Source organism: Neomonachus schauinslandi, chromosome 4, assembly GCF_002201575.2.
Source record: "Neomonachus schauinslandi chromosome 4, ASM220157v2, whole genome shotgun sequence".
NCBI lineage: Eukaryota > Metazoa > Chordata > Mammalia > Carnivora > Phocidae > Neomonachus > Neomonachus schauinslandi.
Window position 1 is genome coordinate 10590225 of NC_058406.1, and position 26567 is coordinate 10616791.

At 52.4% G+C, this 26567-nt stretch overlaps 1 protein-coding gene across 1 annotated transcript in view; it reads left to right on the forward strand.

Moving 5' to 3' along the window:
* The window catches only part of KAZN (kazrin, periplakin interacting protein), a 433985-nt gene that overhangs the window by 386357 nt on the left and 21061 nt on the right, over positions 1-26567 (forward strand). The window contains exons 6-8 of the mRNA XM_021684049.1: positions 522-652; positions 3617-3667; positions 5113-5236. Coding sequence (XP_021539724.1) covers positions 522-652; positions 3617-3667; positions 5113-5236 — 306 coding nt within the window. The remainder of the gene's footprint in view (positions 1-521; positions 653-3616; positions 3668-5112; positions 5237-26567) is intronic.

A 26567-nucleotide genomic window follows, 5' to 3' on the forward strand; every position in this document is an offset into this window, starting at 1 on the left:
GTGGACAGATTTGGGGGTAGTGTTGGGGTTGGAGAGAAGTGGATGGATTTGGGGTTGTGTTTGGGGTTGGAGAGAAGTGGATGGATTTGGAGGGTTGCGCTGAGGATGACTGGGTGGGGGGTGTGAGGGAAAGAGGAGATCTGACCGTGGCCTCCAGGCTTCTCACTAAGGAAGTTGGTGTTGACTGGCAGTTAGGATTGTTCCGGATCCAGGGAACGTCCAGGTGGTAGGAGCCTTGTGAGGACAGTCACCAAGGTCCCTGGAAACTCCTGCCTCTTCTCCTTTGCTGTGGTTAGGAGAGGGCCTAATTGGATCCAGAGGCCAGGGGCAGTCCTTCCCAGCAGCTGCTCTCTGGAGATGTGTGAGTCTGTGGAACGGAGGGGCAGAGGGCTAGGCAGTCCCTTCTCTGTGTCTCAGCCTTCTCATCTGGATAATGGGGGCGTAGGGTGGCCTGGCTGCAGGTCGGCGCAGGCGGGGACGTTTTTGCCACCCCTCACTTACCAGCTGTCCCTGCTTTCCAGCGGTCAGGGTGAGCCCCTGCCACTCCCGGCAGCCCTCTGTCATCTCCGACGCGTCTGCCGCCGAAGGAGACCGGTCGTCCACGCCCAGCGACATCAACTCCCCTCGACACCGGACACACTCCCTCTGCAACGTAAGGCCAGCAGCAGCAGGGCCGGGGCCAGGGGCCCCCTCCTGGAAACCGCAGGGCGGCGGGGTGGAGGGGTGAAGACCTACCCGCTGTTTCCTCTCGTCCACCCAGGGAGCACTCTGGCGAAGGCATTTCCTGGTCTGTTCTTTTTGCAAGAAGAGATGGATGTGGGGCAAGAAAGAAAGGAGGCCTGTTTGCTCCTTGTGTCCGGGAGGGCAAGAAAAACCCAGAGGAAGGCAGGCCTGGGTCGGCTCAGGGTCTGCGCAGCTCGGGACTACCTCTGGCGGGGTCCCTGCGTCTGGGACCGTGGGCTTCTCCTCCCAGCTGTGACCTTCCAGAGCCCAGGGCCTTACCAGTACTTCATTTCCCCGTAGACCCAGCTCTCAGTCCTTCTTCCAGGAATGAGCCAGACTTTTTTTTTTTTTTTCATTTTCCAGGAGTTTGGGCAAATATTTCCTCTAGAGAGGCGTCCCGTGAATTTGTTCTGTTTTTTCGCTTTGCTTATTTAATCAAAGGCATGCTGGGCGCATGCCTTTTTTGATGGCATGCTGGGCGCCAGCTACCAAGAGGTGCAGGTCCCTAGCCACCTAACTCTTGGTGACTGGCGGAGCCGCCAGTCGGGCTCCCAAGGAGTGAGGGCACGAAGGTGGGTCAAGCGCCTGAGGACAGGAGGACGCCGTGTTGAGGCTCCAACAAGAAACACCGGGGAGCGGGCTGTGGAGGCCACTGTATGGTTTTGTTCTGTCCCACAGCTGATAATATGGAGGGTTCCCCTGCCATGAAGACCGAGACACCATGGAGTTAGGTCTTCGATTGCATGAGAAAGCTTTCTCAAAAACTCAGCTAATGTTGTATTAACCAGCACGATTGATAATATAAAAGAAATGAGGTGAATATAGTGGGAAAGAAAGACAAAATAACTCTTACGTGCCGATGATAGGATTATCTACCTGGAAACTCAAGAGAATAACCTGTAAAACTATTAGAACCAATAATGACCAAGGACATGAACGGTACTGGTTGAAAATCAATGTATAATAATCAGTAACTTTTCTATATGTGAATAACCATAAGGGAAACGTTTTTTCCCGTCTACGATAACCATGAAAAGTAGCTAAAGACTACTAATAAAAGTAGTAAAGACTGAACTTAAAATGAGTTGCCTTTGCCTGATGACGTGGGCAACAGGGATCACTGGCCCAGGGCCTTATCCCGCCCAGTCGGGATGCGGAGAAGGCCGCTCCAGGCCTGAAACCCACTCAAGGCTGGGATTCTTTTTCAACTTCCTTAAAGCAGTTTGTTCTTCACCAGTGCTCAGGACAGAACCCCTGTGACAGAGGCTGTCTTGAATGACAGAACCAGGGTGAGGAAGGGGGCCACTGGAGGGCCTCTGACAGCTGTCCTCTGGTTCTCAGGGCCCACTGTTGAGCTGCATCTACAGCCAACAATGTCCTCCTTGTTAGAGAGCACGGGCTAGAGACCTAGGGGAGCCACGCACACCCCAGATGAGAAGACCTTCCCAGGGGCCAGATTTTCTCTTCTCATGGTGGGCCCGAGGGGGCTCGGAGAGCCAAAATACTGCTGGAAAGTCCATTCTGCAGAAAGGTTCTCTAAAGGCCTCTTGAATTGCATTTGGCCTAGCCTCTTGCCCGACTTGGCCTTGACACATTTCAGCTGCTACAGGCGGCAGATACAGCCTGTTTATTTCCAAGATCACCTTACACAGGGCCCTGCTGCCACGACCTGGGTGCTTTCATAAGCCTGTTGTCTGAAGACAGCCATTCCACTGGGCCCTGGCCTCATTCTCTTCCCCATGAATTTGGCAAAGATGGCTCTGCCCAGAGTAGACCTGTCTTAGCTGCCTGCCAGATGGGTTCTGTTTGCAAACCTTGGGATGGGACTAAAGACTAAACTACCATTTGTTCCATCCTTGCCCTCCCTCAGCCACCTTCATCCCCCATTTCAACAGATGGGCACACAGGTAAGCCAAGAAGAGCCTGGAAAAAGCAGAAGGTAACCCTCTGTTCTCAGGCCTTTGACCTGGCACAGCAGGTCAGAACAGCCCAGCCTGGACTAAGGACCTGTCCATCTTATTCTCTGGCCACTAATTTAGAGCAGAGGTCGGGACTAAGTGTAGGGAAGTTGGAGAAGATGGATGGACTTGGGCCCAAGTGACATACTTTGTTTTTTTCATGGCTTTTTTGCCTGCAATTCTGGAAACAACCATCAGGGGCCTCCCTTGTAATGACTTGTGATCCCAATGATCTGTTTGCCCCCCCAGGCAGTGCACCCAGATTCTAGGACATAGTGAAGGCTTTTGCACACCCACCTTTGCATGCCCACCGAAAGGAGCACTGGACCGGGAAGAAACAGTCCCAAATTGGAGTTGTAGCTCTACTGATTATTAGTTCCATCACACTGGATTGCCTGGAGGAGCCTCTCTGTATCTGTAAATCAGGCCCATGAGGCCTGCCTACCCCTCCACAAAATAAGAGATGCATTGAATTGTTTGTGGGGGAAATTAGAAGCTACCTAGTCTCCCGAGTCTTCCTGTCCTGAAATTCTTTATTTTTGTGCTTTTTTTCTTTAAAATTGTATTTCTTTATGAGCAACACCAAGTATAACCAATCTCCAGTTCCAACTTGATGGACCACTTGGGACAGGATCTTAGAAGCCTTCAAGTGACTGATTTGTTGGTCAGAGGGTGTTGGGGGTCAAGAGGTCTGAGCAGGCAGGAGAGCACCCCAGGACCTCTGGTCCAGGCAGCATCTCAAACCCCAGGTGCCATTGTTGAGCCATCGGGGAGTGTTTGCTTCAGGGGCGGGGGTGGGTTCCCCAGTACAGAGGTAAGGTGGTTCCTAAGAGATGGCTTCCTTCCATGGAAGACCCCACTCTCCGTGGGCCACCTCTGCTCCCATGTGTTGTGTGTCCCTGCTGTTTCATTTCCCCCCTCTTTTTTGGCTACAGGGCGACAGTCCCGGCCCAGTACAGAAGAACCTGCACAACCCCATTGTACAGGTAGGTGTCCTTCCCTGGCCACTTGGGCCCTCCCATCATCCCATTGTGACTATGACTCCCCCTGCCCCTTGTTCCCCTGGGCTCTCAGCATCCCCACTTCCATACTTGGGACACCCAAGGCAGAGAGGAGTTTGGCCACTCCCTCAGTCAGTCATGGTTTGGTGCCTGAGCCAGGCTCAGTTACCTGGTTTGCCCTTCCCTGTCGTCTTTCCAATCTATGGACCTATTAAGTGCATCACACATCTTCCATCCTACTGCCCTGGTGAGTATCTTCTGGCAGCCAAAGGCTGATGACCCAGGCCATAGGCCCTTTGGGCCCCTTGCTGCAGGAAACTGTTCTTTATTCATTTTTAACATTTCGGTACCCTGTCATCAGAGTGAGGAGGGACCACAGGGAGGAAAACAGGAATTGAGAGTCAGAAGCGGGTCTCTGAGATCAGCGGTCTAGTCCTGGGGTTCCCAGATGCTGGTCTAGGCACTGCTCATCTGCATCAGGGTCCACCAGGAAAGACCTTTCAAATGCAGATTCCTGGGCCTTTAACCCTGATTCTGATCCACCAGGTATGGGGTGGGGCCTGGAATTCGGGTAATTCTGATGTGTTTTGGGAACGATTAGTCTGACCTCCACCTTTTGGATGGAGAACACTACCCCGCGTCTTTGATTGTAAAGCCCCCCTGTAGACACCACCCTCAGGCCCTCAGTTACCTAGACAGGAGCCTATTCCCATCCTCACTGTTGTCTCCTCAGAGAGGCCGGAGGAGCTCCAAGAGTCCAGGGTTAGTGACATAATTAGAACTAGAACCCAGGCCCTAGCCGCCCCCCCTCCCCCGCTCTACCGTGACCAGTCCTGCCTCTTATCCAGGGCCTTAAGGTCTGGGGTCCTTGCTTTTGGACGGCACAAAGCTCAGGGTTCTCCTTCCTCATTTTCCGGGCTCCCCCAGGGTCCCCTTTTTCCCACAGGGACTTTTCCACAGGAAATTTGTACCCTTGCTGCAGGGTCCCCGCAGACAAGGGACCGACCCAGAGCCCGGTGCGCAGAGGCGCTCCTGCGGGCCCTCGAGAAGCACCCCAGGGTTGTGGGCAAGCTGAATTTAAGTGACAGTGGCAAGTACAGCAGCAGCAGCTGGGGGTTACTGCAGGGTTATGATGCCCAGGCACTGCTGTGAGCGTGGGCGTCCCCGCTGACACCCTCACGACTGCCTTGCATGGGTCCCACTGTTGTCCGGGAGAGCTTCCACAACGGGCCCAAGTCGGCTCCGCGAACGAGGGGTGGGGGAGGCAGACCCTGGCCTCTTACGCACCGGTGGCCCCGCTCCGTCACCCACTGGCTGTCCCTGTCCCTTCCACCGTCCCGCGTCCCCTCCACCGTCCCGCGTCCCCTGCACCCAGCTCAGGTGGCTTTGTTCTTCTCCCTCCACCCCCGCCGCCCGGCCCGACTCCTCAGTCACTAGAGGATCTTGAAGACCAAAAACGGAAAAAGAAGAAAGAGAAGATGGGATTCGGCTCCATCTCGCGCGTCTTCGCCAGAGGGAAGCAGCGGAAGTCCCTCGACCCCGGCCTCTTTGATGGTACCGCCCCTGATTATTACATAGAGGAGGACGCGGACTGGTGATACCCGCCTCCCTTCGCCTGCCGCGCGCAGGCGTGTCTGTGCGTGTGGACGTGCGTGCGAGCGCGGGGCGGGGGGTGCGGGCGCGCGGCGGGGCGTGCGTGGCGGGGCGTGTGTGCGCGCGCGCGCGCGCGCGCGCGAGCTCCCGCGCACGTGGGTGCTGGGCGTGGCCGAGCGCGGGCCCCGCCCCCTGCGGCGCCGCCTCTGTAATTGATGTACATACTCCAACCGTGTGTGACTCTGTCAACTCTCTGTCGTCCTCAGAGCGATACAGTTGTGTTGTTAATCTGGGTTTGTTTCTGTTTTTGTTTCTTTTCCGTGTCTTTTTTTTTTCTTTTTGTTCGGTTCGTTGGGTTTTTTTTTCCCACCTCCCCCTTTCCCCTCCCCTCCTTTTTATGAAACTTGAAAACTTGAAGGACTGCTGTGTATTTGTAAATAACAAAACTATTGTGCACTCCGTGCTTGTAAATGTCCCTTGTCCAAACTGCTACTTCTGGAGCCCGTCTGCCCAAGGATGTGGTCTGTTTTTGATGTTCCCCCACCCCCGCCGCCCCCTGTCCCCCGGTGTGAACGCACGGGACCAGACCCTGTCCCCCACCCCCAGGGCGCCCGAGTCACTTTAAGCGCAAGCTGCCCACGTGGTCAGGGTAAGGTCCGCTCCCCGCCAAGACCCGCGAGCCCGGCCAGGATGGGCCTTGCCTTGGCTCAGGCGTGCCAGAGGTCAAACGGGCTCTTTTTAATGGCCTGCCAGTTTTTAAAGTGCGTTGCCATTTCTTTCTTTATGGGAAAAAAGAGAATTGTTCCGTTTAATTTATTTGCACAAACGCAGAAGACTTACTCTATCTAAATTATTACATAAATATTGGATGTATATTTTTCCATGGGGTGGGCGGGAGGCGGGTGTTTCTGTTGACTTGTCTGTTCTATTATCATGCTGCTGCCAAACTGTGCAAGGTAGACTTTAGGGGTGGCCAGAACCCAGGGACCATTGGATTTCAAAGCTTGCTTTTTTCCGTTCTTCCCTCTCTCTCTCTCTCCCCCATTTTTCCGCCCCTGCATGGAAGTGCACTCCACCTTTCTCTCCCCCCCTCCCCATAGCTCCTCTCCAGGCCTTTATGTATCTATTTATTTATCTTAAATAAGGAACACTGACCTCAGTGAGCGGAGGGTCACCTTCTCTTGGGTCTGTCTTTTGAGGGAGGTTGAGCACAGACTGAGACAGCCAATCACATGACCACAGGGACCCTCGGCCTGAGTCGGTGCCATGAGGGTCCTCGAGAGGCATAGGTTCTTCCTGCAGCCGTGTCTGTCTCATCCTTGGTTATTCTGCATGTCGGCCAGGCAGGTGTCACTGGGGGAGGTGCCCATGTCAAGGGGAGGGCTGTTGGGGACACAGTGTCCAGCACCAGAGCCTCTCTGCCCTCCCCATTCTGGTTGGTTCCTCCAGTCACACTTAACAGAATCTCTCAGGATCCCTCGGGCCCTGTCCTCCCCCTTGTCACAACAGCCTGAGCCTGCTCACCCTAGGAGTGACAGGCTGGCAGGAACATCTGTCTGCCTATTTGGGGAGCAGTGTGGGCCCCAGTGAGGCTTCACCAGCAAAGGAACCGTGTGCATTATAACGCCGGGTGATGGAGATCACGTGAGCTTCTAAGCCAGAGCCTCCTAAGGCCTAAAACTAGCTTTCCCTTTTCTTTTGACTTGTGAATTCCGCCCCTCCCCTACTCCACCTTAACTACTAACACAGCTCAGTTCACCCACCCTCTGCACAATAGTAGTTGCGCTTTCTGCTAACAGTAACGTTTTTCAGCTCTTAATAAGAAAGGAGATTTGAAAGTGCTGGAGCGTCTCTATCAGAAGGATAGGGTATTTTGTCCAAAGTCTCTAAAACAAACAAAAAAACACCAGTAGGCTGTTCCCTTTCCTTCTGACTTGGTGGGGTGGTTGGGCAGGAGAAGGCAGGGTACCCTGCCTAATAAGGATCTTTCTGGCCTCCTTGGGCTAAGCTGTTCAACCGAGCCTGGCGGTGAGGGAGAGCGGCCAGACCTGGCATCTTTCTCTACGGAGAGAGATTTTAGAAAATACTTTTCTCCCCCATGAATTTTTTTTTTCTTTTGGTTTTTATTGTTTGCCCTTTACTTATGAGAAAATAAGATTGCAACCACTCCTGGTAATGATTTAGTAGTTCCTTTTCATTTCAGTTTTTGTAAATTAGGAGATAAATCTAAGAGTTACTAAGGATGATTTATTTAAGAGAACTACGTCAAATAGCGAATGAGTAATGGGTAAATTAGATGAAAATAACTTTTCCCATGGGAAAGGTTTCTCGAAGGCATGGATGCAAATATAAAATATAAAAAAAAATCTAAATAAAGCTTATTTTAAAATATTATTGAATTCTATGTTATTTGATTGCTTCTATCTTGCTCCGGGTGGGAGGCAAAGCCCGTGCATGACCTGCTCCTTGGAATTCCAGGGCTGGGTCCGGAGGGGCTGAGAAAGCTGGCTGAATTCTGGGCCCATGGCGGGGCTGAGGCCAGGGTGGCCTCCCAGAAACCTCTCATCTTGGCCGCCCCGACTGTAATTTGGAGGAGCTGTCCGCATCCAGGGCTGCCTGTGGTCCTAATGCACCACCTCCGAGCCTGGCTCCCTGGCCCTGCGTTGTCCAGCTCAGCAGCCCCAGTCAGCTTTCATCTGCTTCCCTCTCCCCACCGGCACTCCTTCCAAAGGCCCAGAAAGTGCGCCTGTGAGTTTGGGGCATGTTACTTCCTGCAGACCTCACTGGGCCTCTGCATCGTCCCAACATCCCACCTCCCCTGGGGACAGAGAGGAGCTTAAGAAAGAAATCGAGGGAGCCACAGGGCTTTCCTGATAAAGTTTGTATGGGCCAGGCTTTTTCGAGTCCCATGAGATCCCCCGGATGCAAAGCCTGGGCCTCCCCCCAGTGAAACTCCACTTGTGACCCAAGAAGAGGTCACCCTGCCTACCCCAAACCCTGATCGTGGCCAGCACCCTCCACCTCTGCCTCCCAACTTAAAGACAAATCCTCTCCGGCAATAAAACTGATGGAAGACTGGCCTTTAAACCCCCCCATCATTTCTGCTGGAAGAAAGCTCAAAGCTCCGTGACCTATAGACCGTGCCAAGGAGTTGTAGAGCTCAGGACTGCAAGGAAACTTAGGGACATCTACTCCTACAGTTCTCAACCCAGCCACATGTTAGAATCACCTGCAGAGCTTTTGAAAACAGTTACCAAGGCCAGGCTATAGCCCTGAATCAGAGCGTAGTTAAACCTTCTCTGGTAACTAAGGTGTAGCAGGCATTGAGAACCACAGGGCTAATCTGAGGCTGGCAAATGGCCCAAGCACACATACCACTGCTTTCCTATACTTGGCCTCATGCAGACATCACCAATCGATTGAAGAGCCCTTCCTATCCAGCCCAAAGTGGCCTCTGATGTCTTCACTTTACAAAGCCTCAGACAGCCACTGCCAATCCGTCAGAGTTGGTATACAAGGAGAAAGCCCATTTGCCAACCTGAAACTAGCCCAACCACCCCACCCCCACTGGACAGATGGAGAACACTTTGGCCCAGAGCCCAGTGACTTGGCCAAGATCCTGTCGCTCCTACAGTCCTGTAACCTTTTCAAGGACTGGGCTATACCTATTCAAATCTTCATAGCTCCACTCAAAAATCATACTACCTTCTTTATCTTCTTTGAGACCTTGCCCCAGATGGCCCAACTTCAAGTGGTACCTATTAGAAATTGAAGTAGGGATGCCCAGGGGCCGGTGTACAGACCCACAGGTTGTGCACTACACTACTCCAAAAGGCACTACTGTGTAAATGGTGCCCTGAGTTGTACAGTGCACAACCTGCACGGCTGTACTCAGTGGGCCTTCTGCGTGCTCTCCCACCCGTGCTGGCAGGCTCCAACAGATGTAACCTAGTAACATAATAACAATAATAATATCTAACATTTATTAAGCACTTACCAGGGGCCACAGTCCATGCTGAGCACTTTACATGCATTAACTCAGTTAACCCTCCAACAACCTGTATTTTTGGTGAGAAAACTCAGGTTAAGTAAATCATCCAGGGTCAAGAAGCTAGTAAACAGTAGAGCTGGACTTCAAACCTAGGGAGCCCATAGTGCCCTGACTACCATCTGGGCAGTGAGGGGGTGGCCCCGGGCAGGGGACATCATGGAAGCCTCAGCAGGGCCAGGTTTACGCCTCAGCCACCCTTAGCCTCTGGCATAGCCTAGCACTTCCTTGCTGGTGTGACTACATCTATTCCATCAATTCTGTCAGCCTTTTATCTGCTGGCCCAGGAAACCCACCCCCAGGGAGGACTGGGGAGGGCAGAGTAGAAACGAGCTGCTGGCCTGCGCTAGCCATTTGGGGCAGAGGTTTGCCTCTTCTTCCCCTGCTGTGGGGCCCCTCCCTGCACCAGAGCTGCTGGGTTCTCGGGGTCAGCTCTGCCCCCGACAGGAAGTGGGGGTCCCGTCTAGGGACCCGGGAGCCGCCCCACACCAGTGCCCGGTGGGGACTCACAGTGCGGTGGGGCTGTAACATAGGAGGTCACCAGCCAGCTCACCAACTTGCGTTGTAAAATATGCACGGGGCCTCTCACCCAAAACCTGCATTTTCACAGAACCGGCCTCACAAACACCACCCCCCATCCCCCACCCAGCCCATCTGCTCTGAACAAATGGCTCTTAAGTTTTTTCAGTTCAAACCCCACTAGGTGGGGCCAAAGCTGCCATCGTCCCCCACCTCCCACCTGTTCCCATTTTCGAGTGGAAAAAGAACTAAAAGAACTTGGTGGTCAAGAGGGAATACATGTCATTAACCTTATCTTATAAAAGGATTCGTAATTTTATATTCTAAAAGAATGCCCTATAAACATAAAAATAACTTAGGAGTTTGGTCTTGGCTGTGTGTTAGAATAGTAAGTACATCACCAGTGAGGGGTCACTCTCCAGTAAGTCTTGCTGGCAGCGAGGGTATGAGAAGTTCATACCTGAACCACGGCTACATGGTCTCTTAAAGCCCAGTTACTGAAAGATACGCAAATGTGCCACGCTGCGCTCTGAGGGCTAGGCCCACCATCCCCAACAAACAATCCATGAGAAAATCATCCCAAGAGGATTGGTCTTTAAGAAGTGACCACTGAAAGCCTTGCCCTCTTCTTCCCAAAAATGGCAGGACTTCCCAGTCCCCAGCCCGTCCCCCGGGGGAGCCCTGTGACGTGGTCAGGCTACGCGCAGAAGCCGTGCTTCTCAATCCAAGTCCCCGGGAAACACTAGCTGACTGCTGGCCGGTATTAACTGAATTTCAGGTTTTGTCTGATTTTTCTCTTAATGGATTACCAAGAAATGGCAGTTAATTGCACCCAAACAAGAGACTCTATGAAATTGCATGCCATGCTCCACCTGGAGGACCCTTGCAGCCCACCAGTGGGGCCAGGCCAGGCCTGGATAAACACTCCAGCTCTGGTCCTGCATCTGATTTCTAGCAATTTGTTTAACCGTGAGCCTCAGCGTCCTCTCATCTATGCTGTGGGTGTCATAACGCTCGCCTCCTCACAGGCTCAGAAGTGAGAGCTGACTGTGTTTTGCAGCCTGGAAAGGACTGGCCGCATGGCTTGTGTTCCCATGATTTGAGTGGATTTAAGTTCAAATCAGAGACAGGAAAAACATGTGTAAGCAGCTTGATACACATCCTGAGCCCAAAGGTGACTCGATCCAAACAGGTCCCCCACGGGTAAAATCCGGGCCTCAGGCTGTGTGATCCTGACATCACTCCAGCTGTGTGCCCACTCCTCAGAGTCCAGATTCCGTTCCAGTGTGGCTCTGTGAGGGACTCCGGGCTCCTCTGCCTCGGAACCGGGAGGCTTTGACATGTGTGCCCCCAGAATCCACCAGCCATGACAAAATTCGTTCTAGATTCCAAGTAGAAACATACTCTGTGCTGTGGCTAATACAGAGAAATTTAGACCCTGGGAAGCAATTAGGCTGCCTAAGCCTGGGTTCTTGAGGTGAAAGCCCCCAGGTCACCCCGGGGAGGTATATGTATACGGAGACAGGTGTCAAAACCCAGGGCCAGCCTGGCCTCGAAATGAGGCCTGCCTCCAACTCTTTGCAGATACTCACTCATATCATCCTTCCAACAGCCCTCCAAGATTAAATACTGTCAGTACCTCCATTTTATAGATGAACAAACGGAGGCACAGAGAGGTGAAGTTGTTGCCCAAAGTCACACAGCTAGGAAGAGGCAGAACTGGGTTTCAACTCCAGCCATCTGGCTCCAGAGTCCGTGTTCTCAGTAATCATGCTCCGCAGTCTCTGACCAAGCTCTCGCCCGGGGGGGCAACTGATCAATAGGAAGCTTCAGAGAACTTGAGAAAGCCTCACTAGCCAAGCCCTGTGCAGGCTAGCTCTTCGGGGCTCATTTTTTCTACCCAGTAGAGGAAGAAATTGGAATGAGTAGTAGTTTTCAAACTGTGTTCCATGGAACACTTGGGGGTTCCTCAGAGGCCCCTCAAGAGGTTGCCATAGCTGGTGAAAGAACTAGCAGGCAAGGCTCCAGTCCTACCTTCAGCCAGAAGAAGCTCTGCTCTTATGTGTTGCGCATTGGACCTCTATGTCCATTTGAAGGATCCCATGCCAGACAAAAAAGTGAGCAAGAAAGAAAAAAGAGAGAGAGAGAGAGAGAGAGAGAGAGGGGGAAAGTTTGAGAACCACACATAGATCAGTAGTGGTCAGACCTGACCATGCCTTGAGTTATAAGGATACAGATTCCCTGGCTCCATCTCATAGCTACTAAATCAGGTCTGGGGGTGAGACGCTGGGATCTGTGTTCCACACAAGCTCCCCGATGTGGGCTCATTTGGGCGAGAGGTCGCACAGGGCAGTAGCCGAGGGCAGCATCCTGGCCGTGGGTTTTAGCGCAGACTTGCCATGGGGAAACTTCCCCTAAGGGACCGTGATAAGGGAGGTTGAGGCCACCTCCCTGGGGCAGCTCCAGGGTCCCCCTGTGAGGGAGGAACGGCTGCCGGGGGGCTTTGCTAGGCCCTGCTGAGCAGAGAGTGGAGGGGTCTGGCCTGGCACACCCGCTGCCTCCGGGGCAGCCTCAGAAGCCCGCAGTAGTACCCCTGTTAGAGTCACAGAGAGGTTCCTGACTTTCCTAGAGGCACACAGCCAGGAGGTGGGGGGACAGAAGTCAAGCCTGGCTGCAGGCCCAGTTCTGAGCGTGCTATCCACCATGTCAGACCTCGCCTGACCTGCTTCTGCCAAGCATCTGGTGGACGCTGGCCTTGGCCTGGGGCCAGTGGTGCCCCATGGACACCAGATGATGGGCCCTAAACTGGGAGCAAGACTGCCCAAGCTGTGCTCTGGGGAGCAGTCTGGAGTGGAGCTGCTGCTGAGGGAGGGGCCCCGGCAGGGCTCTGCCCAGACCCTGCCCTCAGGCTCCTAAGGAGGCCCAGCCTTCAACCCAGAAGCCTTATCACCCCAGCCCCGCGGAGTCGACAGCCCCTAGCCTGGCTCTGGACGTCCTGTTCCCAGCTTGGCCAAGGACTCGCTGTGTGACCACGAGCAAGTCGGTCTCTCTCTCTGGGCCTCAGACTCCCTCTAAAACAAACCAGGGCAGTGGGGGCCTGTGGAGCCTTACAAGTTCCTGGTGTCCCTCCCCCAGGCCACCTCCCCCACCACGCTCACTGCCCTTCACCACAAAGCTCCAGTTTATTTCTCTTATAGATATGATCTCATTGGCACGAAGGGTTTGCAACGCCAAGGCAGTGTGACCCCCATGGGTTAGGTCAAATCTGAGCTGCAGCCTATGCGCTGCCTCAGGCCTCCTCCTGCACCCCCCCCATTGTGGAAAAGCCACTCCCCAAGGGCACCCCAGACTGCCCTGCTCACCCCTGCTCTGCACCAGAGACAGCTGGCCCAGGTCTCTTCCCTCCTCACCCTGGCAGAACAGGAAAGCCTGCAAATGGAGGACCAGAGCCCCTCCCCGGGAGGCCAAGCACAGCCCCCAGATGAACCACAGCAAGACTACTCCCAGGGGACAGCCCTTTGCAGCTTGCAACGCTCTTTCCCCGGGCAGATTAAGGTCAAGGTTAAGGGGGTAGCTTCTGGGCAAACTGTCTGGGTCCAAACCTTAGTCCTGACCATTTGCTACCTGGCAACCTTAAGCAAGTTACTGAACCTGGCAGGGTCTTTGTTTCCCGATGTGTACACTGGGGACAGCAAGGCGCTCTCAAGGGGTGGCTGCAAGGAAGAAACGAGTTACTGCATATAAAAGGCTTAGCTTGGGTAGCAGTGAATATAAGCCACAATGATGATGACAATGACAATGACAATGAGGACAGGGATCTCATCTCAGCCTCTCACCGCCCTGTGAGAGAGGCAGAGCAAGATCCTTAGTACAGGTGTGAAGGCAGGCCCAGGCAGGTTCAGCAACTCGCCCGAGCTGCCAGGGCCAGCTCAGGGACAAGACCAGAGGACGCAGGACGTGTAGAGCTGACAGGGCTCTTGGCTTCTCGCCCACTCCTCTCATGTTACAGATGGGAAGGGACTTGCCCGCAGTCAAGCAGGACATCAGTGGCTGAGCTGGTTCGGGAACCCAGGGCTCCTGACTCCCAGGCCAGTGTTCTGAGCTGCTGCAGACCACAAGATTCAGCAGGGGGGGGGGGGAAATCCTTGGGTCAATTGTTTTGGAAACAATGCTGTGTCTCTAAACCTTAGAGAGCCTGAATACAACACATTAGTTTATCAAGGCTCTAACAAGTTCTGCAGGGAAGGAAAATATCTCACTTTTTTCCACTTATTTTCCCAAACGTAACTGACCGCAGAACCATGCATTTGTACCTAGTTTCACAGAGCACCCTCTGGGACATGTTGCAATGGGCGACTCCTCAGCCCCTGTATTCCGTGCTTAGAGACACTAAGTCAGCAATTCTTTGGAGAGCTCTAAGCACACCACACTTCTGACATTGTTTAGCCCTGGAAAGTCCCTGAGGCTCATATAGGATTCCCAGGAGCCTTAAGAAGTGAGCCAGGAGCAAGGCGAGGTGGAGTCTGGACCTCTCTCTGTCTGAGCATCCCCTTTGCTCAGAAAGAACCCGAGTCAGTGTGTAGCCTCTGCAGAAAAGGAAGGGCCCCCGCAGACTGGCTAAGAAACGCCAGCCCTAGGATATTGATTTTGCTGCTGTCCCAGGTCCCAGGTATACACAGAGTGGCTGAGCCCATTGCCACAGGGCCCTGGGGCAGGGACAGGAACGGGCACACCATGCTGCCGGGACATCCGGCCCCACCTGCCCTGTCACCACCAGCTCTGAGCTGCCTCATCGCTTTCCCTGGGTCCAGCCAACGGGCTCCACGCCTACATGGCGCCAGCCTCCTTCCTTGTTAGGACACCGATGTCTCTGGGGGCGGCACAGAGCCTGTGGTTGGGGGCAGGCAGGCCAGGGAGGAGAAGCGAGAAGACTGCCTCTGACAGTTGTCACTGCAGGACCAGTGCTGTGGTGATAGGGCAGGAGGCTCTCTGCACGCCACAGGCAATGTGAGGGCTGTCTACAAACCAAGGGTCGGAGCTAACAGGCCGGGTCACCAATCGCAACTCGGGCGTGTGAACCATTGCCAGTTTCCCTCCATCTCTTCCTGTGGGTGCAGGAAACCCAGATGCATTTTAGGGACAGCCTGAACCCAGCAGGATCGATCAAAAGCAAGCAACACAGGGCGGGATGTTGAGGAAAGCCCAGGCTTTGGAGCCAGATCTCTGGGTGTGATCCCAGAGCCAGCGCCTAGCCGTGCAACCCTAAGCCACTCGCTTAGGACCTTTGAGCCTCAGTTTTCCCCTCTGTGAAATGGGAACAAAATGGCCTATCCCCTGGGGCAAAGATGAAATTGCAAGTGGAGACAAATGTCCAGCCTCTGGCAGCTGCTCGTCTCGGTGTGGCAAGAGACTCCCACGAGAGGAAACGTGGGCCGGTGACGCAAAACACAGGCTCTGGGGCCTGGCCGTGTCCGCGTGCACAACTGATGGACATTTCTGAGCTCCACCGTCCTCATCTGTGCGACGGGCCTGCTCACGCACAGGCTGTAAAGCACCCAGCAAGCTTAGCCATCACGGTCACGGTCACGGTCACGAGGGCTCCCTTGCAGGAAGGCTGGCGTGCCTTTCACAGTCTCTGTTTTAGATCAGCTCTAGCGGCCGCACCACCCAGAGCGTGGCGGGTGATGACCGGGCCCACCTCCGTGAGCACTCTCGGGAGGCAGCACCGTGCTGCGCGCATACCCGCCTCGTTCCCACTATTTCTCAACCCCAGAGGCTCCCGGCGGGTCAGGGAAGTGGGTGCCTGGGCGCTGCAGGCTGCCCCCACCGAAGGAAGAGTGCCCTGCTGGGCTCCAGGGCTCCTAGAGCTCCCGATCTTTCAAGAGAAGCCAAAAGTGTTATGGAATACACTGGAATTCTTATAATGGCAACTCTTTTTTTTTTTTTTTTTTAAGAATATTAGTGTTCTTTAGGGGAAAAACATTCCATGGCCCCAATTTGTCTCCAGGCCACCTGCTCTGCCACCTCGGGTCTAGATTCTCCCTGTGGGCTCATCCAGCTGTATGGGTCCTTGCCTTTCCCCTCAATCAGAGTGTGGTGTGGCCCTCCCGGGCCATAGGTGCCCATCTCAATTTGATATGTGTCCTCCCTCCTGCCCTCGCTGCAGCAGCAGACCACGCTCATTTCTGAACCCAGAGCAGGGCGCCCGGAGCCTGGGGCGTTTGGGAGACTAGCAGGGAGCACCAACCCTCCAAACTCTGGAGCCAGCACAGGAATCCCAAGCCCACCCGTTCCCCAGAGGCCCACATGGCCAGGGCTGCAGTCGGACGTGGGATCAGCCTGCCGGTGGCCTGAGAGCCCAGCCAGGTGACACCCCCATTTCTCCTGGCTCTCCTCTGTGGGACCCAGAGATGGAGACAGTGGTGGGAGGTGAAGGTGCTGGTGGGCCTGACAAAGGCGCTCTCCCAGAAATGCCGAGAGGAGGTGTGGTCACCGGCGTGGAGACAGCTACCCAGGGACGTGGCGCAGGTGTCAGGCTGAGGACTGAGGACAAGGACTGGCTTCTGCGGGGGGGAAGGGAGTGATGAAAACTGGCAGAGGAGAGCAGGACGTGACTTGCTGACATTTACTGAGTGGCAGGCCAGCGCAGGCCCTTGACATACAGTCGGTAAGTCATTCAACAAACACTGGCTGACCACTTCCTGTGTGCCAGGCCTAGGGCTCAGGCTGAGGACCCAGATGTAAACATGAGACCACATAAGTTATCCTGCTGTAGTCCTCACCAAAATCACATGAAGTGGGGATTATTGTCCCAACCTTACAGGTGAGGAAACTGAGCTCAGACAGGAAAGACAGAAAGACAGAAATAGCCCAAGGAGACACAGTAAGCGAGGGAACAGGGGTAGGAATTGGGGTCCAGCAGTGCACTACACCACTTCCAGGCAGATGCAGGCAAAGCTGCCAGAGCGGCTTGGTTCTCTCGTTTCCAGAAAGCCAAGACCAGCTCCAATTTTCTCCTGGACATTTCCAGTAGGTATCTAGGTTGGAAGAATGCCCCACCATGAGCCTCACCAAAGCTCTGTCTTCATTTGGAAGGACATTAAAGAAATATTGCTCATAAACATCCTTGCTCTTCCTAAATTGGCCTTGGGGCAAGAAGCAAAGTAGCTCACCGCTGGTGTGGGAAATTTCCAGGCAGCTGGGAGGCATTTTGAAGGAGGTGGGAGGTTGGTCAGTCTGCATTAACTGCTTAGGATGATCCCATAGAAGGCATTGCCTCCAGGTGACTCGCCCTGAGCCAGAGGTCTGCAGCTCTGACTCGCGGGGGGTCTCCCTGGGCCAGCAAGCAAATGCACGGTGTCTCAAGACCATCACGATCACCACAGTCCACAGGGCTCACGGAAGCAGGCTGAGCCGCGCCAGAAAGAACTGGAGAAGTCCTGAGGCCCATAGGGGAGCCGGGAGGGTTGGTGACATGAAGAGGCCAGGCCGAAAATCTAGTCAGGGACCCCAGGCACAGCGGGGTGCTCAAAGCCCCCAGCAACCCGGAGCTCCCTCCAAGAGCCATCCAGATGCAAACTCGTACTATCTCCATGGGGGCACCAGGAGAAGAATCATTCTCCAGCCCTCAGCTTCCACTCCAAGATCCCCTCTGCTTCACCTTCCAGACCCACCTGGCAGTGGAAAAGCCAGCCAGGAAAACATATGGGCAAAGAGGACTAGAAGTGAGAATACAGGCAGAGGCCGGGCCCCAGCTGGAATACTCCCCCAGCGTAAACAAAAAGAGCGAAGAGATTTCAACTGCAGATCAAACTCTAAGAAGGACTTCCCAAATGTGGGCACTCTTCAGCATTAGGACAGGTTAGCAAGGAGGAAAAAGGAAAGTTTCAGTGTCTATTTTTAAAGCATCCCGTAGTTGTCATGGGAGAGCAGTCTGCTTGCCTTCCCTGGACCTCGTCTTCACCTCTTGCCCCTGAGTCTATAAAATCAGGAACTAGTTGCCAAGCATCTACCTGGGACATGAGTGCAGAGAGGTGGAGCCTTGCCAACTCCAGGAAATCAGTCCCCTGCCTCCTGGGAAGGTCCTCCGAGGGGCTGGCAGCAAGCGGTGACTGGGGGATGATGGCCCCTGAGGCTGAAGACAGGGGTCCTGTCGGGTCGGTTGACACAATGAGCCCAAGCTTAGGCTGGCCCGGGCCAGGCAGCGGCACCAACAGTGAGGGGAAAGCGAAGCATGTGACATTTTTCTCTGAGCGCATAAAGTAGTGATGGCTGGTAAAATCCGAACTCGGCTGGACTTCTCCATGTGCTTTGCGGTGTCGTGGACTTTAAGGGACACGGGGGGAAGGGAGCGCGGTCAGCTTGTTAGCTCAGGGCCTCCAAGGGCCCGCTTGGCGCTGGGGTCAGGGCGTTGTGGGTGGGTGGCAGGCCCACCGGGGTCCTGCCGTCACCCCAGCGGCTACCCCATCAGTGACTTGATGCCGTTTGAACCCGGGTTGTCCGATCCGGTGCTCCAGGGTCTATCTTTGGCACATACCTCACAGGAGCTGGGACTGGGGCCCCAGCAAAGCATCTTTATCCAACACAGTGCTGTTACCGGGCGGGGAAACGTGACTTCCTCACATTATAATGCAGCAATTTAAAAATGAGAGTTCAGCTTTTGGCTGGAGAAGTGCTGACGGGGGCTTCCTGCCACTGCCCAAGGGCAGGGAGCTTGGACTGGCGTTGGCTGCCCGAGCAGGGCCCATCTGAGAAGAGAGAGGCCCGGGCAGAAGGACTGGGGTGCTGGGAGCAGTCAAGCTGTGTGCTCACTGGCGTCTAGTGTGTGGAGGCCAGAGAGGCCCCCGAAACATCCTAACCCTGTGCAAGACAGCTCCCACGACAAAGAATGAGCCCGTCCCAAATGTCAGTCAATAGTGCTGAGGTCCAGAGGCCCTGCCATCGGCCAAGAAAAGGGAGGGAGACCATGTGGTGCGTGTGGGGGCCACAAGCAGCTTGACGAGGCCGAAAAGGAGGTGGAAGGAAGATGAGGCTGAAGGGAGAGGCCTGCTCCCTCCCTCCTTACGTCCTCTCCTGCCTGCCTGCTTTTAACCAAAATCTATAGAGCGCCTTCCGTCCGGGCAGTGGTGGGCAGGATCTGGCTCGTACATGCTCACGCACCGATGCCCCGCTCCACATCCCGTGGCCTCTTGTTGGTCACTGAAATGGGCCATGGTGGGTGAAACAACACCACGGAGATAGGCAGACATGGAGCCCTTGCTAGGCATCAGAGATACCTAGGTAGCAAAAACGGGGCCCACTCCTGTCCTTATGGGGTTTACGCTCTAGTGGGAGGCACACTCCCTGAATAATCCCACGATCGTTCCTTGATTTCAGCCATGAGAAGTGCATTGGTATATATACTTACCAATATACCAAATATAAGAACACTGTGAGTGCATGCGTGCAGGTTGGAGGTGTGAACACGCAGGTGCTGCAGGGGGGCAGGGACCGGCCTATGCGGGAGGACCGGAGAAGGGGTCCTTGGAAGAGGCAACATTTCAATAGAGCCTGAAGGCTTCATAGGAGGTCTTCAAGCAGAGAAGCCAGCAGCTGGGGTACTTCTAGGCAGAGAGCAGCAGTTGCAACAGATTCAAGATGGGGGAGGGGACCAGGAGTGCTGGGAAAGCTCAAGAAGCCCAGGGGGCCGGGGAGGGGGCATGGGACTGAGGAGAAGCCAGCAAAGGGCCAGGTCACACAGAGTCTTGTCGTGTGAGGAGCTTGGGCTTTATCCAGGGAGCCAGTGATGGATGTTGAGCAGAAGAGGTCCCTGGGAAGATTCAAATTAAAACAACAACAACAAAAACAAAACTGTATTGACTGTCCCTTTCCCATAACTTGGGCTTTTAATGATGGCATTAAGCTTCACCATGAACCAGGCCCAGGTGATAAAGAGAGGGATAGACTTGGCCTCTGACCTTGGAACTCCCTTTGTAACAGGGCAGATGGACAGACGCCCCCAGCAGAACGTGAAGAGCATAGGTTGGACAGTGCACACAGCAAGAGGGATGTCCTCTCAGGGCCAAGTGGAGGAAGACAGACTCTGAGGGACCGCTAAATCTAAAATAAAATACACTTTTTAATTTATCTCTGCCCTCACCAAAAGTAAGGGGAACCCCCAAGTTGCCCCTATCCAAAACTAAAAAGCTGTGAGCTAAGACCAGAACAGGAGCAGTGAGCGATAACCAAGTGTGACACCTGGGGTCTGTCCTGGGGACAGATGCTGATGTCAGGACTGTGGACAGGGAAGTAAATGCTGGGGAGTGGCAAAGTGAAGGAACAGAGCCTGTGGTCTCTCGTTCTCCCAGGTCTCTCTAACAGGAATGAAGTGGTCCCTGCTACCAGGTACCATCCCCCCTCCCTCCCCACTCCCACCCTGGCAGGTCACAGAAATCCTCTCTGGATTTAAACCCTAGAGATTCCCATAAGATCAAATCTGAGTTCAGCATGCATGAGAGTCCACAGAGAAATATAGCAAATTTAGACCTTCCAAGGCCTTTTCAGATATATACTTACCAATATACCAAATATAAGCGAATATGTATGTAATACTTAAAAAAATTTAAGATGAAGTCATAAACATGAGCAAAGAACAAGAGACTATCTGAAAAGACCAGGTGAACTTGGAAAAGAACTAAATAGAACTTTTAGAAGTATGTAGTTAGTAACATTAAAAAAATAAAACCCAGGGGCACCTGGGTGCCTTGGTCAGTTAAGTGTCTGACTCTTGATCTCAGCTCAGGTCTTGATCTCAGGGTCAAGAGTCCAAGCCCTTCCTTGAGCTCCACACTGGGCATGCAGCCTACTTAAAAAAATAAGTAAATCAAATCATATCAAATCAAATCCAAAGATGGGTTAAGCAGCAGAGTAAACTGCTGAAGAGAGAATTTTAAAAATGGAAAACAGGTCTAAGGAAATTACCCAGAATGCAATGCAGAGAAATAAGTTGATGGAAAGCATGAGGGGAAATCAGAGCTTTCTGGTCTACAACAACAGCCATTAGCCACATGTGGCAATGTAAACCTGTATTTGAATTCATTAAAAGTCAATAAAGCAGGGTGCCTGGGTGGCTCAGTCGGTTAAGTGCCCACCTTCGGCTCAGGTCATGATCCCAGGGTCCTGGGGTCGAGTCCCACTTCGGGCTCCCAGCTCAGTGCATAGCCTGCTTCTCCCTCTGCCTGCCACTCCCCCTGCTTGTGCTCACTGTCTCTCTCTGACAAATAAATAAATAAAATCTTTAAAAAATAAAAAAGAATGGAGAAGAGGTCATATTTTAAGAGGTAATGGTTGAGAATATTCCAAAAATAAACCCATCGATACGGGAAGCACAATGTATATCAGTCAGAATAAGAAGAAATCCACCTGTAGCCACATCATAATGAAACTGCAGAACACCAAAGACAGAGAGGAAATCTTAAAAGGAGCTAACCAAAGAACAGTTGGGCCAGCAGCTGCCTTCTCTTTAGCAAAAAGGAAGACAGAAGATAATGGAACAATGTCCTCGAGGTGCCAGGAGGAAATGACCATCAGCCTAAAACTGTGTACCTAGCAAAGCTCTTTGAAGGACAAGGGGGAAACATAGGCTTTTTTTCAGATAAAAGCTGTAGGAGCTTACCACCAAAAAAATACTCTTAATCAGAGGAATTTTTAAATCATGTTCTTCAGGAATAAGAAAAATTATCCTAGAAGTTAGGTCTGAGGCGCAAGAAGAAGTGATGAACTACATGCTTAATGTGTAGGGAAATTACTTTAAGCAAATATTATCAAGGTAAAATAATCACGATGACACTGTCTAAAATTGTGGGTTTTTTAAAGGACAGAATTAAAATAATCGACACGGTAGGTTGTAAGTCAGAAAGAGTGATCAGGATGTTTCAATAGCTCACTATTTAGGACAGAGCATTAAGATATTGCTCAACCCTAGGCTTTGTGAAGTTAAATACATATGGTAAGTTAAAGAATGGTTCTAGAATTCAGCACCCATCAGAATCACCTGGGAGCTTGTTAAAATACAGATTACTGGACCCACCCCTCAGAGCTTCTGCTGCAGGAACACTGCGGTGGGCTCCTAGAATCTGCATCGCTAACCAGTTCCCAGGTGTTGCTGATGCTACTGGCCCAGGGGCCCCACTTTGAGAACCACTGAACCAAAAGCAGAGAAATCGGGTGCTTCACTTCCAGACCAACAAAAGTGGGGAAAGGCAATGAGAAAACGAACAAAACCTTCCGTCTAATGCAGCTCTGTGCAGGAAAGAGATCATATGAGCCACATACGTAATTTTAGATTTTTTGTAGACACGTTAAAAAGTAAAACTGGTGAAATGAATTTTAATAATATATTTGATTTAACCCAATATTACCCAAATATTATCGTTTCAAGATGTGATCAATATAAAAATTATTGAGATTACTTTTTCTTCTTTTTTTGGACAAAGTCTTCAAAATTCAGTGTATATTTTATACTGCAGAGGCTTCTCAGTGTGGACGAGCCACATAATAGGTGGTCAATGGCCACGTGTGGCTTGTAGCTACCCTCCTGGACAGAGCCGGTTAGACTGCAAGTGATAGGAGCCTACAGAGGACAGAGGCCCCCACTCAGCCCCTGAGCACCCTCTGTATGCTGAGCACTTAGACCATCATACATCACCTCATTCAGTCCTCACTTAGACTTGTGAGATTAGACATTATCATCCCATTTCATAGATGGTAAAAGTGAGGCTGAGAACATTCAAAACACTTCCCCAAGAGAAGCAGAAGAGCCGGCATTCAAACCCAGGTCTCTCATATTCCAGTGCCAACCTCAGAACCTCACGGTTTCTGTAAAGCATTTTCTGTAACGGACCAGAGAGTAAATATTTTAGGCTCTTGGGACCAGACAATCCATCTGGTGGGAGAAGGTAGAACCTCTTCTTCCAGAGTCAACCTCGGTCCTCCCGGTGTTCGGAAGGATCCAGACTGACGGGTCTCTTGGCGACCCCTCCTCAGACTCTGATAAGAGGTTCAGCCGGCCTCTCTAACTCACTGCTTGACTATAAATGTGAGTTATTCTCACTCGTAGGGCTGAGACAGAGGGGAAATAAAAGCAAGGATTGATGGAATCCCAGACATAAAATCTGGCACCATATGCCTGCATTTTAGAAATTACCTTTAATTAATGGTTTATGACCCCAAAGACGCCCCCCTCTTCAGGCCTTCTGCAGTGTCGACTTGGAGCTCAGTCCTGGGTGGCGAGGTGGGGGAAGGGGGTGCTGAAGGAGTGGGGTGGTGAATGGCTGTCTTTCTTCAGAAACCAAAATGTGTGGTTTGCTCATAGGACCCCAGCTCGGCCTCTGGCAGTCCTCGAGCCTGGGTGCCCTAAGGAATGTGAATTGAAAGCCAGCTCTCCTCACCGGCCTGAAGCCTGTGAGCTATAGAGTGACCCACACATATTCACACGCTCAGGAAAACGCACACACCAGGAAGTTTGCTTTTTCTCTTTGTCCCCTTATCTGTCATTCCCTCCCCACCCTCCACTCATTCTCTCCTTCTTCCTGATTCTCTTCATGTCTTTGTTGTTTCTGTGGCCCTATTTCCCTGCCGAAGCCTTGCTCTTTGAGTCTCTCTCTCCAACTCTCTCTCTCTCTGACTTTTGCTGCCTGTCTCCTTCCTCCTTCCCTTGTCACCTTTATAGCCTTTACCTGGGGAGGCCTAGCCAAGCGCCGCCCCCCCTGGGCATGGGATAGACAAGCCCACCCTCACCTCACAGGGAGCCCCGCCTCTCCCACCTGGACCAGGTGGGAGTCCTGCTGGGATGATGCACTTCTGCCCAGGTGGGGGACCCCTAAGCACCTGAGCTGAACTCAAGCCACGTTTCATCCCAGGAAGGCAGCGGGACTGAGGCAAGTACTGAGTGCCTACTATAGCTTCACATTCAGAATTTATACTAGTCATGAACCTGGGAGGTAGATAGTATTATTATTATACCCATTTTATAGATGGGAAAACTGCGACTTTAAGAGGTCAAGAAATTGGCCCAGAGCCAAGGGCTGTTCAACTCCAAAGCCTCTTTCCACAGGCCCAGTCCAAATGGACAACACGGGCTGTGTCTTGGAATTTCAGGTAACCAGATGTGGTGACATTTGTCTCTCATCTCCCCAGAAGCAGGTGACAGAGACAGGACTCAGTCACAGGAACAGCATAGAGACTCTCAGCTCTTTCCAAGCCAGGGAGGACACATCCACGTTGTGTGCCAGAGGTTCACACCTGTAGGACCCAATCAGAAAGGCTTCCCTGCAAGCCAAACCTGTCCTGGGGAGCCAGGGACCAACAGGAGGGACACCGAGGCTGGGGACAGGCAGCTGTCTCACCAGGCAGAAACTCGGGGGCCCCCACGGAGGGCTGCAGAGGAAGCTGCTGGTTCCACATTCCCGGGCGTCATGGCAACATGAGCTCAGACCAGCGACCTGCTTGTGGTGCTCTGTGCCATCTGCCGTTTCTCTGGGGGCAGGGAAGAGGCCTTGCACCTACCCAGCATCCCCAGTCATAGAGTCCCCAGAGCAGTCCTGGGAAGGAGGCAGGTGGCAGGGAGGCATGATGCCAACCTTAGGGTGTTGGAAATGGAGGCATGAGGCATCGTGGCTGCCCACCCTGAGTTAGGTCGCTCTGCCCAGTGCCCTGCTGGACCAGGGGTGGCATCCTCCTGGCCAGCAGCCGTGGGCTTCCAAGGGCTCTTGGCTGAGCAGCTAGAGGCCTCCGGCGTTGGGGAGAAAGGTTCTGGCAGAGCTGGATGCGTGTATGGCCCCCAAGCGGATACAGCTGTTTCCAAAGAGTTTATATGGCAGGGGCAGGGGAGGGGTGAAGGAACTGGGGAGAGGAGCCTTGTCAATAGGAAAAGATTTCTATGTGTCCATTTCAAAAATAACGTACCTCAATGCAGGGAACCTGGGACACAGGAAAGTGTGCACACACTCGCAAATACCCTTGCACACTCACATGTGCACACTCACGCACAAAGCAATCACACACACGCTCACACACAATTAACCCTCACCCCTTCCCAGACGCAGACTTTTAACATTTATCCAACTAGTATATGTATAAATGTATAAATATACATATATACACACAATTAGAGTTCTACATTGTAGAATCGTGTACGTATCATTTTAAAAAAACAGTTGGGATTACGTTGTACCTGCTGTCTTGTACTGTCCTTTTTTGCTTGGCAGTAGATTATGAACATTTTCCCATGTTAAAAGTATTCTCCAGGGGCGCCTGGGTGGCTCAGTTGGTTAGGCGACTGCCTTCGGCTCAGGTCATAATCCTGGAGTCCCTGGATCGAGTCCCGCATCGGGCTCCCTGCTCGGCAGGGAGTCTGCTTCTCCCTCTGACCCTCCCCCCTCTCATGTGCTTGCTCTCTCTCATTCTCTCTCTCTCAAATAAATAAATAAAATCTTTAAAAAAGAAAAAGTATTCTCCAGTGACACATTTCTCATTAATCACATATATTCCAATATATGAATGGGACATCGTTCATTCAGACGAACTCCCATCAATAACCACTTGTACTGCTTCCTACTTAATTTTTCCAATTTTTGTTATAAATGTATGCATGTTTATTGTGGAACTTTGATGATACGCAAAAGTATAGCAAGAGGAAATTAAGCTCATTCTTCCTGGCACCCAAGCTCAGTAACTGTAAATATCTGTGTGACTTCACACACATTGTTGTAACCACGTGCCTGATTTGATGGATAAGCGTTTTTTACACCGTTATAATTTACAACGTACAGTATTGGCAGGGTCCTTTCTAACCAGGCTTCCTTTTTTAATACTTGTCATTTCTTGTGGTATTGAGTTTGTGTGGGCGTTGATTTAACCCTACTTTAGAGAAAGAGACTTTCCATCTCAGTCAAGTTCGCCCTGAACCCGGTCCGTTCATCAGGTGTGTCCGACCATGGATTGAAGAGTAGGGATGGGAAATGCTGGGGGATAGACATTTTCATCTATGAGGGGCTACTCTGGAAACAGGTTTCGGTGTGTTAAGGAATGGAGCTGAGGCTCCGTGTATCCTAAGAAAATAAATCACCCAGTCACCCAGAGATGACTGCCACTGTATTGATTACAATAGCGAAAAATGGGGAACAGCCCATGCCCATCAACAGGAGGCAGGCGAGATAAATGAGAAGCATCCTCTGATGAATCCTGTGCCGTCAAAAGATAGCACAGATCTCTATGGAGATGGAAGGATGTCCTCCACGGTGTAAATGAGAACGGCGTATTACGAAACGGAGAGCGTTGTGTCTACGCATGGGTCTGGGTGTGCTTGGAAGCGTGGGTGTGTGTGTGTTTGGAAGCATGGGCATTTGTGTATCCCAAAGAATATTTAACTAAAACTAACAGCTGCTGTCTCTGGGTGGCGTGGGATTTGGGGCGATTTTCACTTTGTTTTATTTTCATTCTTTGTTGGATTAAGTTTTAAAAAGTCTGTTCTTTTGTCCGGGAGGGGGTGGGGGACAGATTACTCTTGTAATGGGGGAGGGGCAGCAAAACAAAACAAAAGCCATTTTGATTTTGGAAAGAAGAAATGCGTGAGGGGGAGACATCCCCGCCCTCCTCCTGCACCCTGGGAGTGCAGCCTGCCCAGTCCCTGCCTCCCCCCGCCCCCCCTGGAAGGAGCAAAACTTAATCCAAAAAGAAGAAATGCGT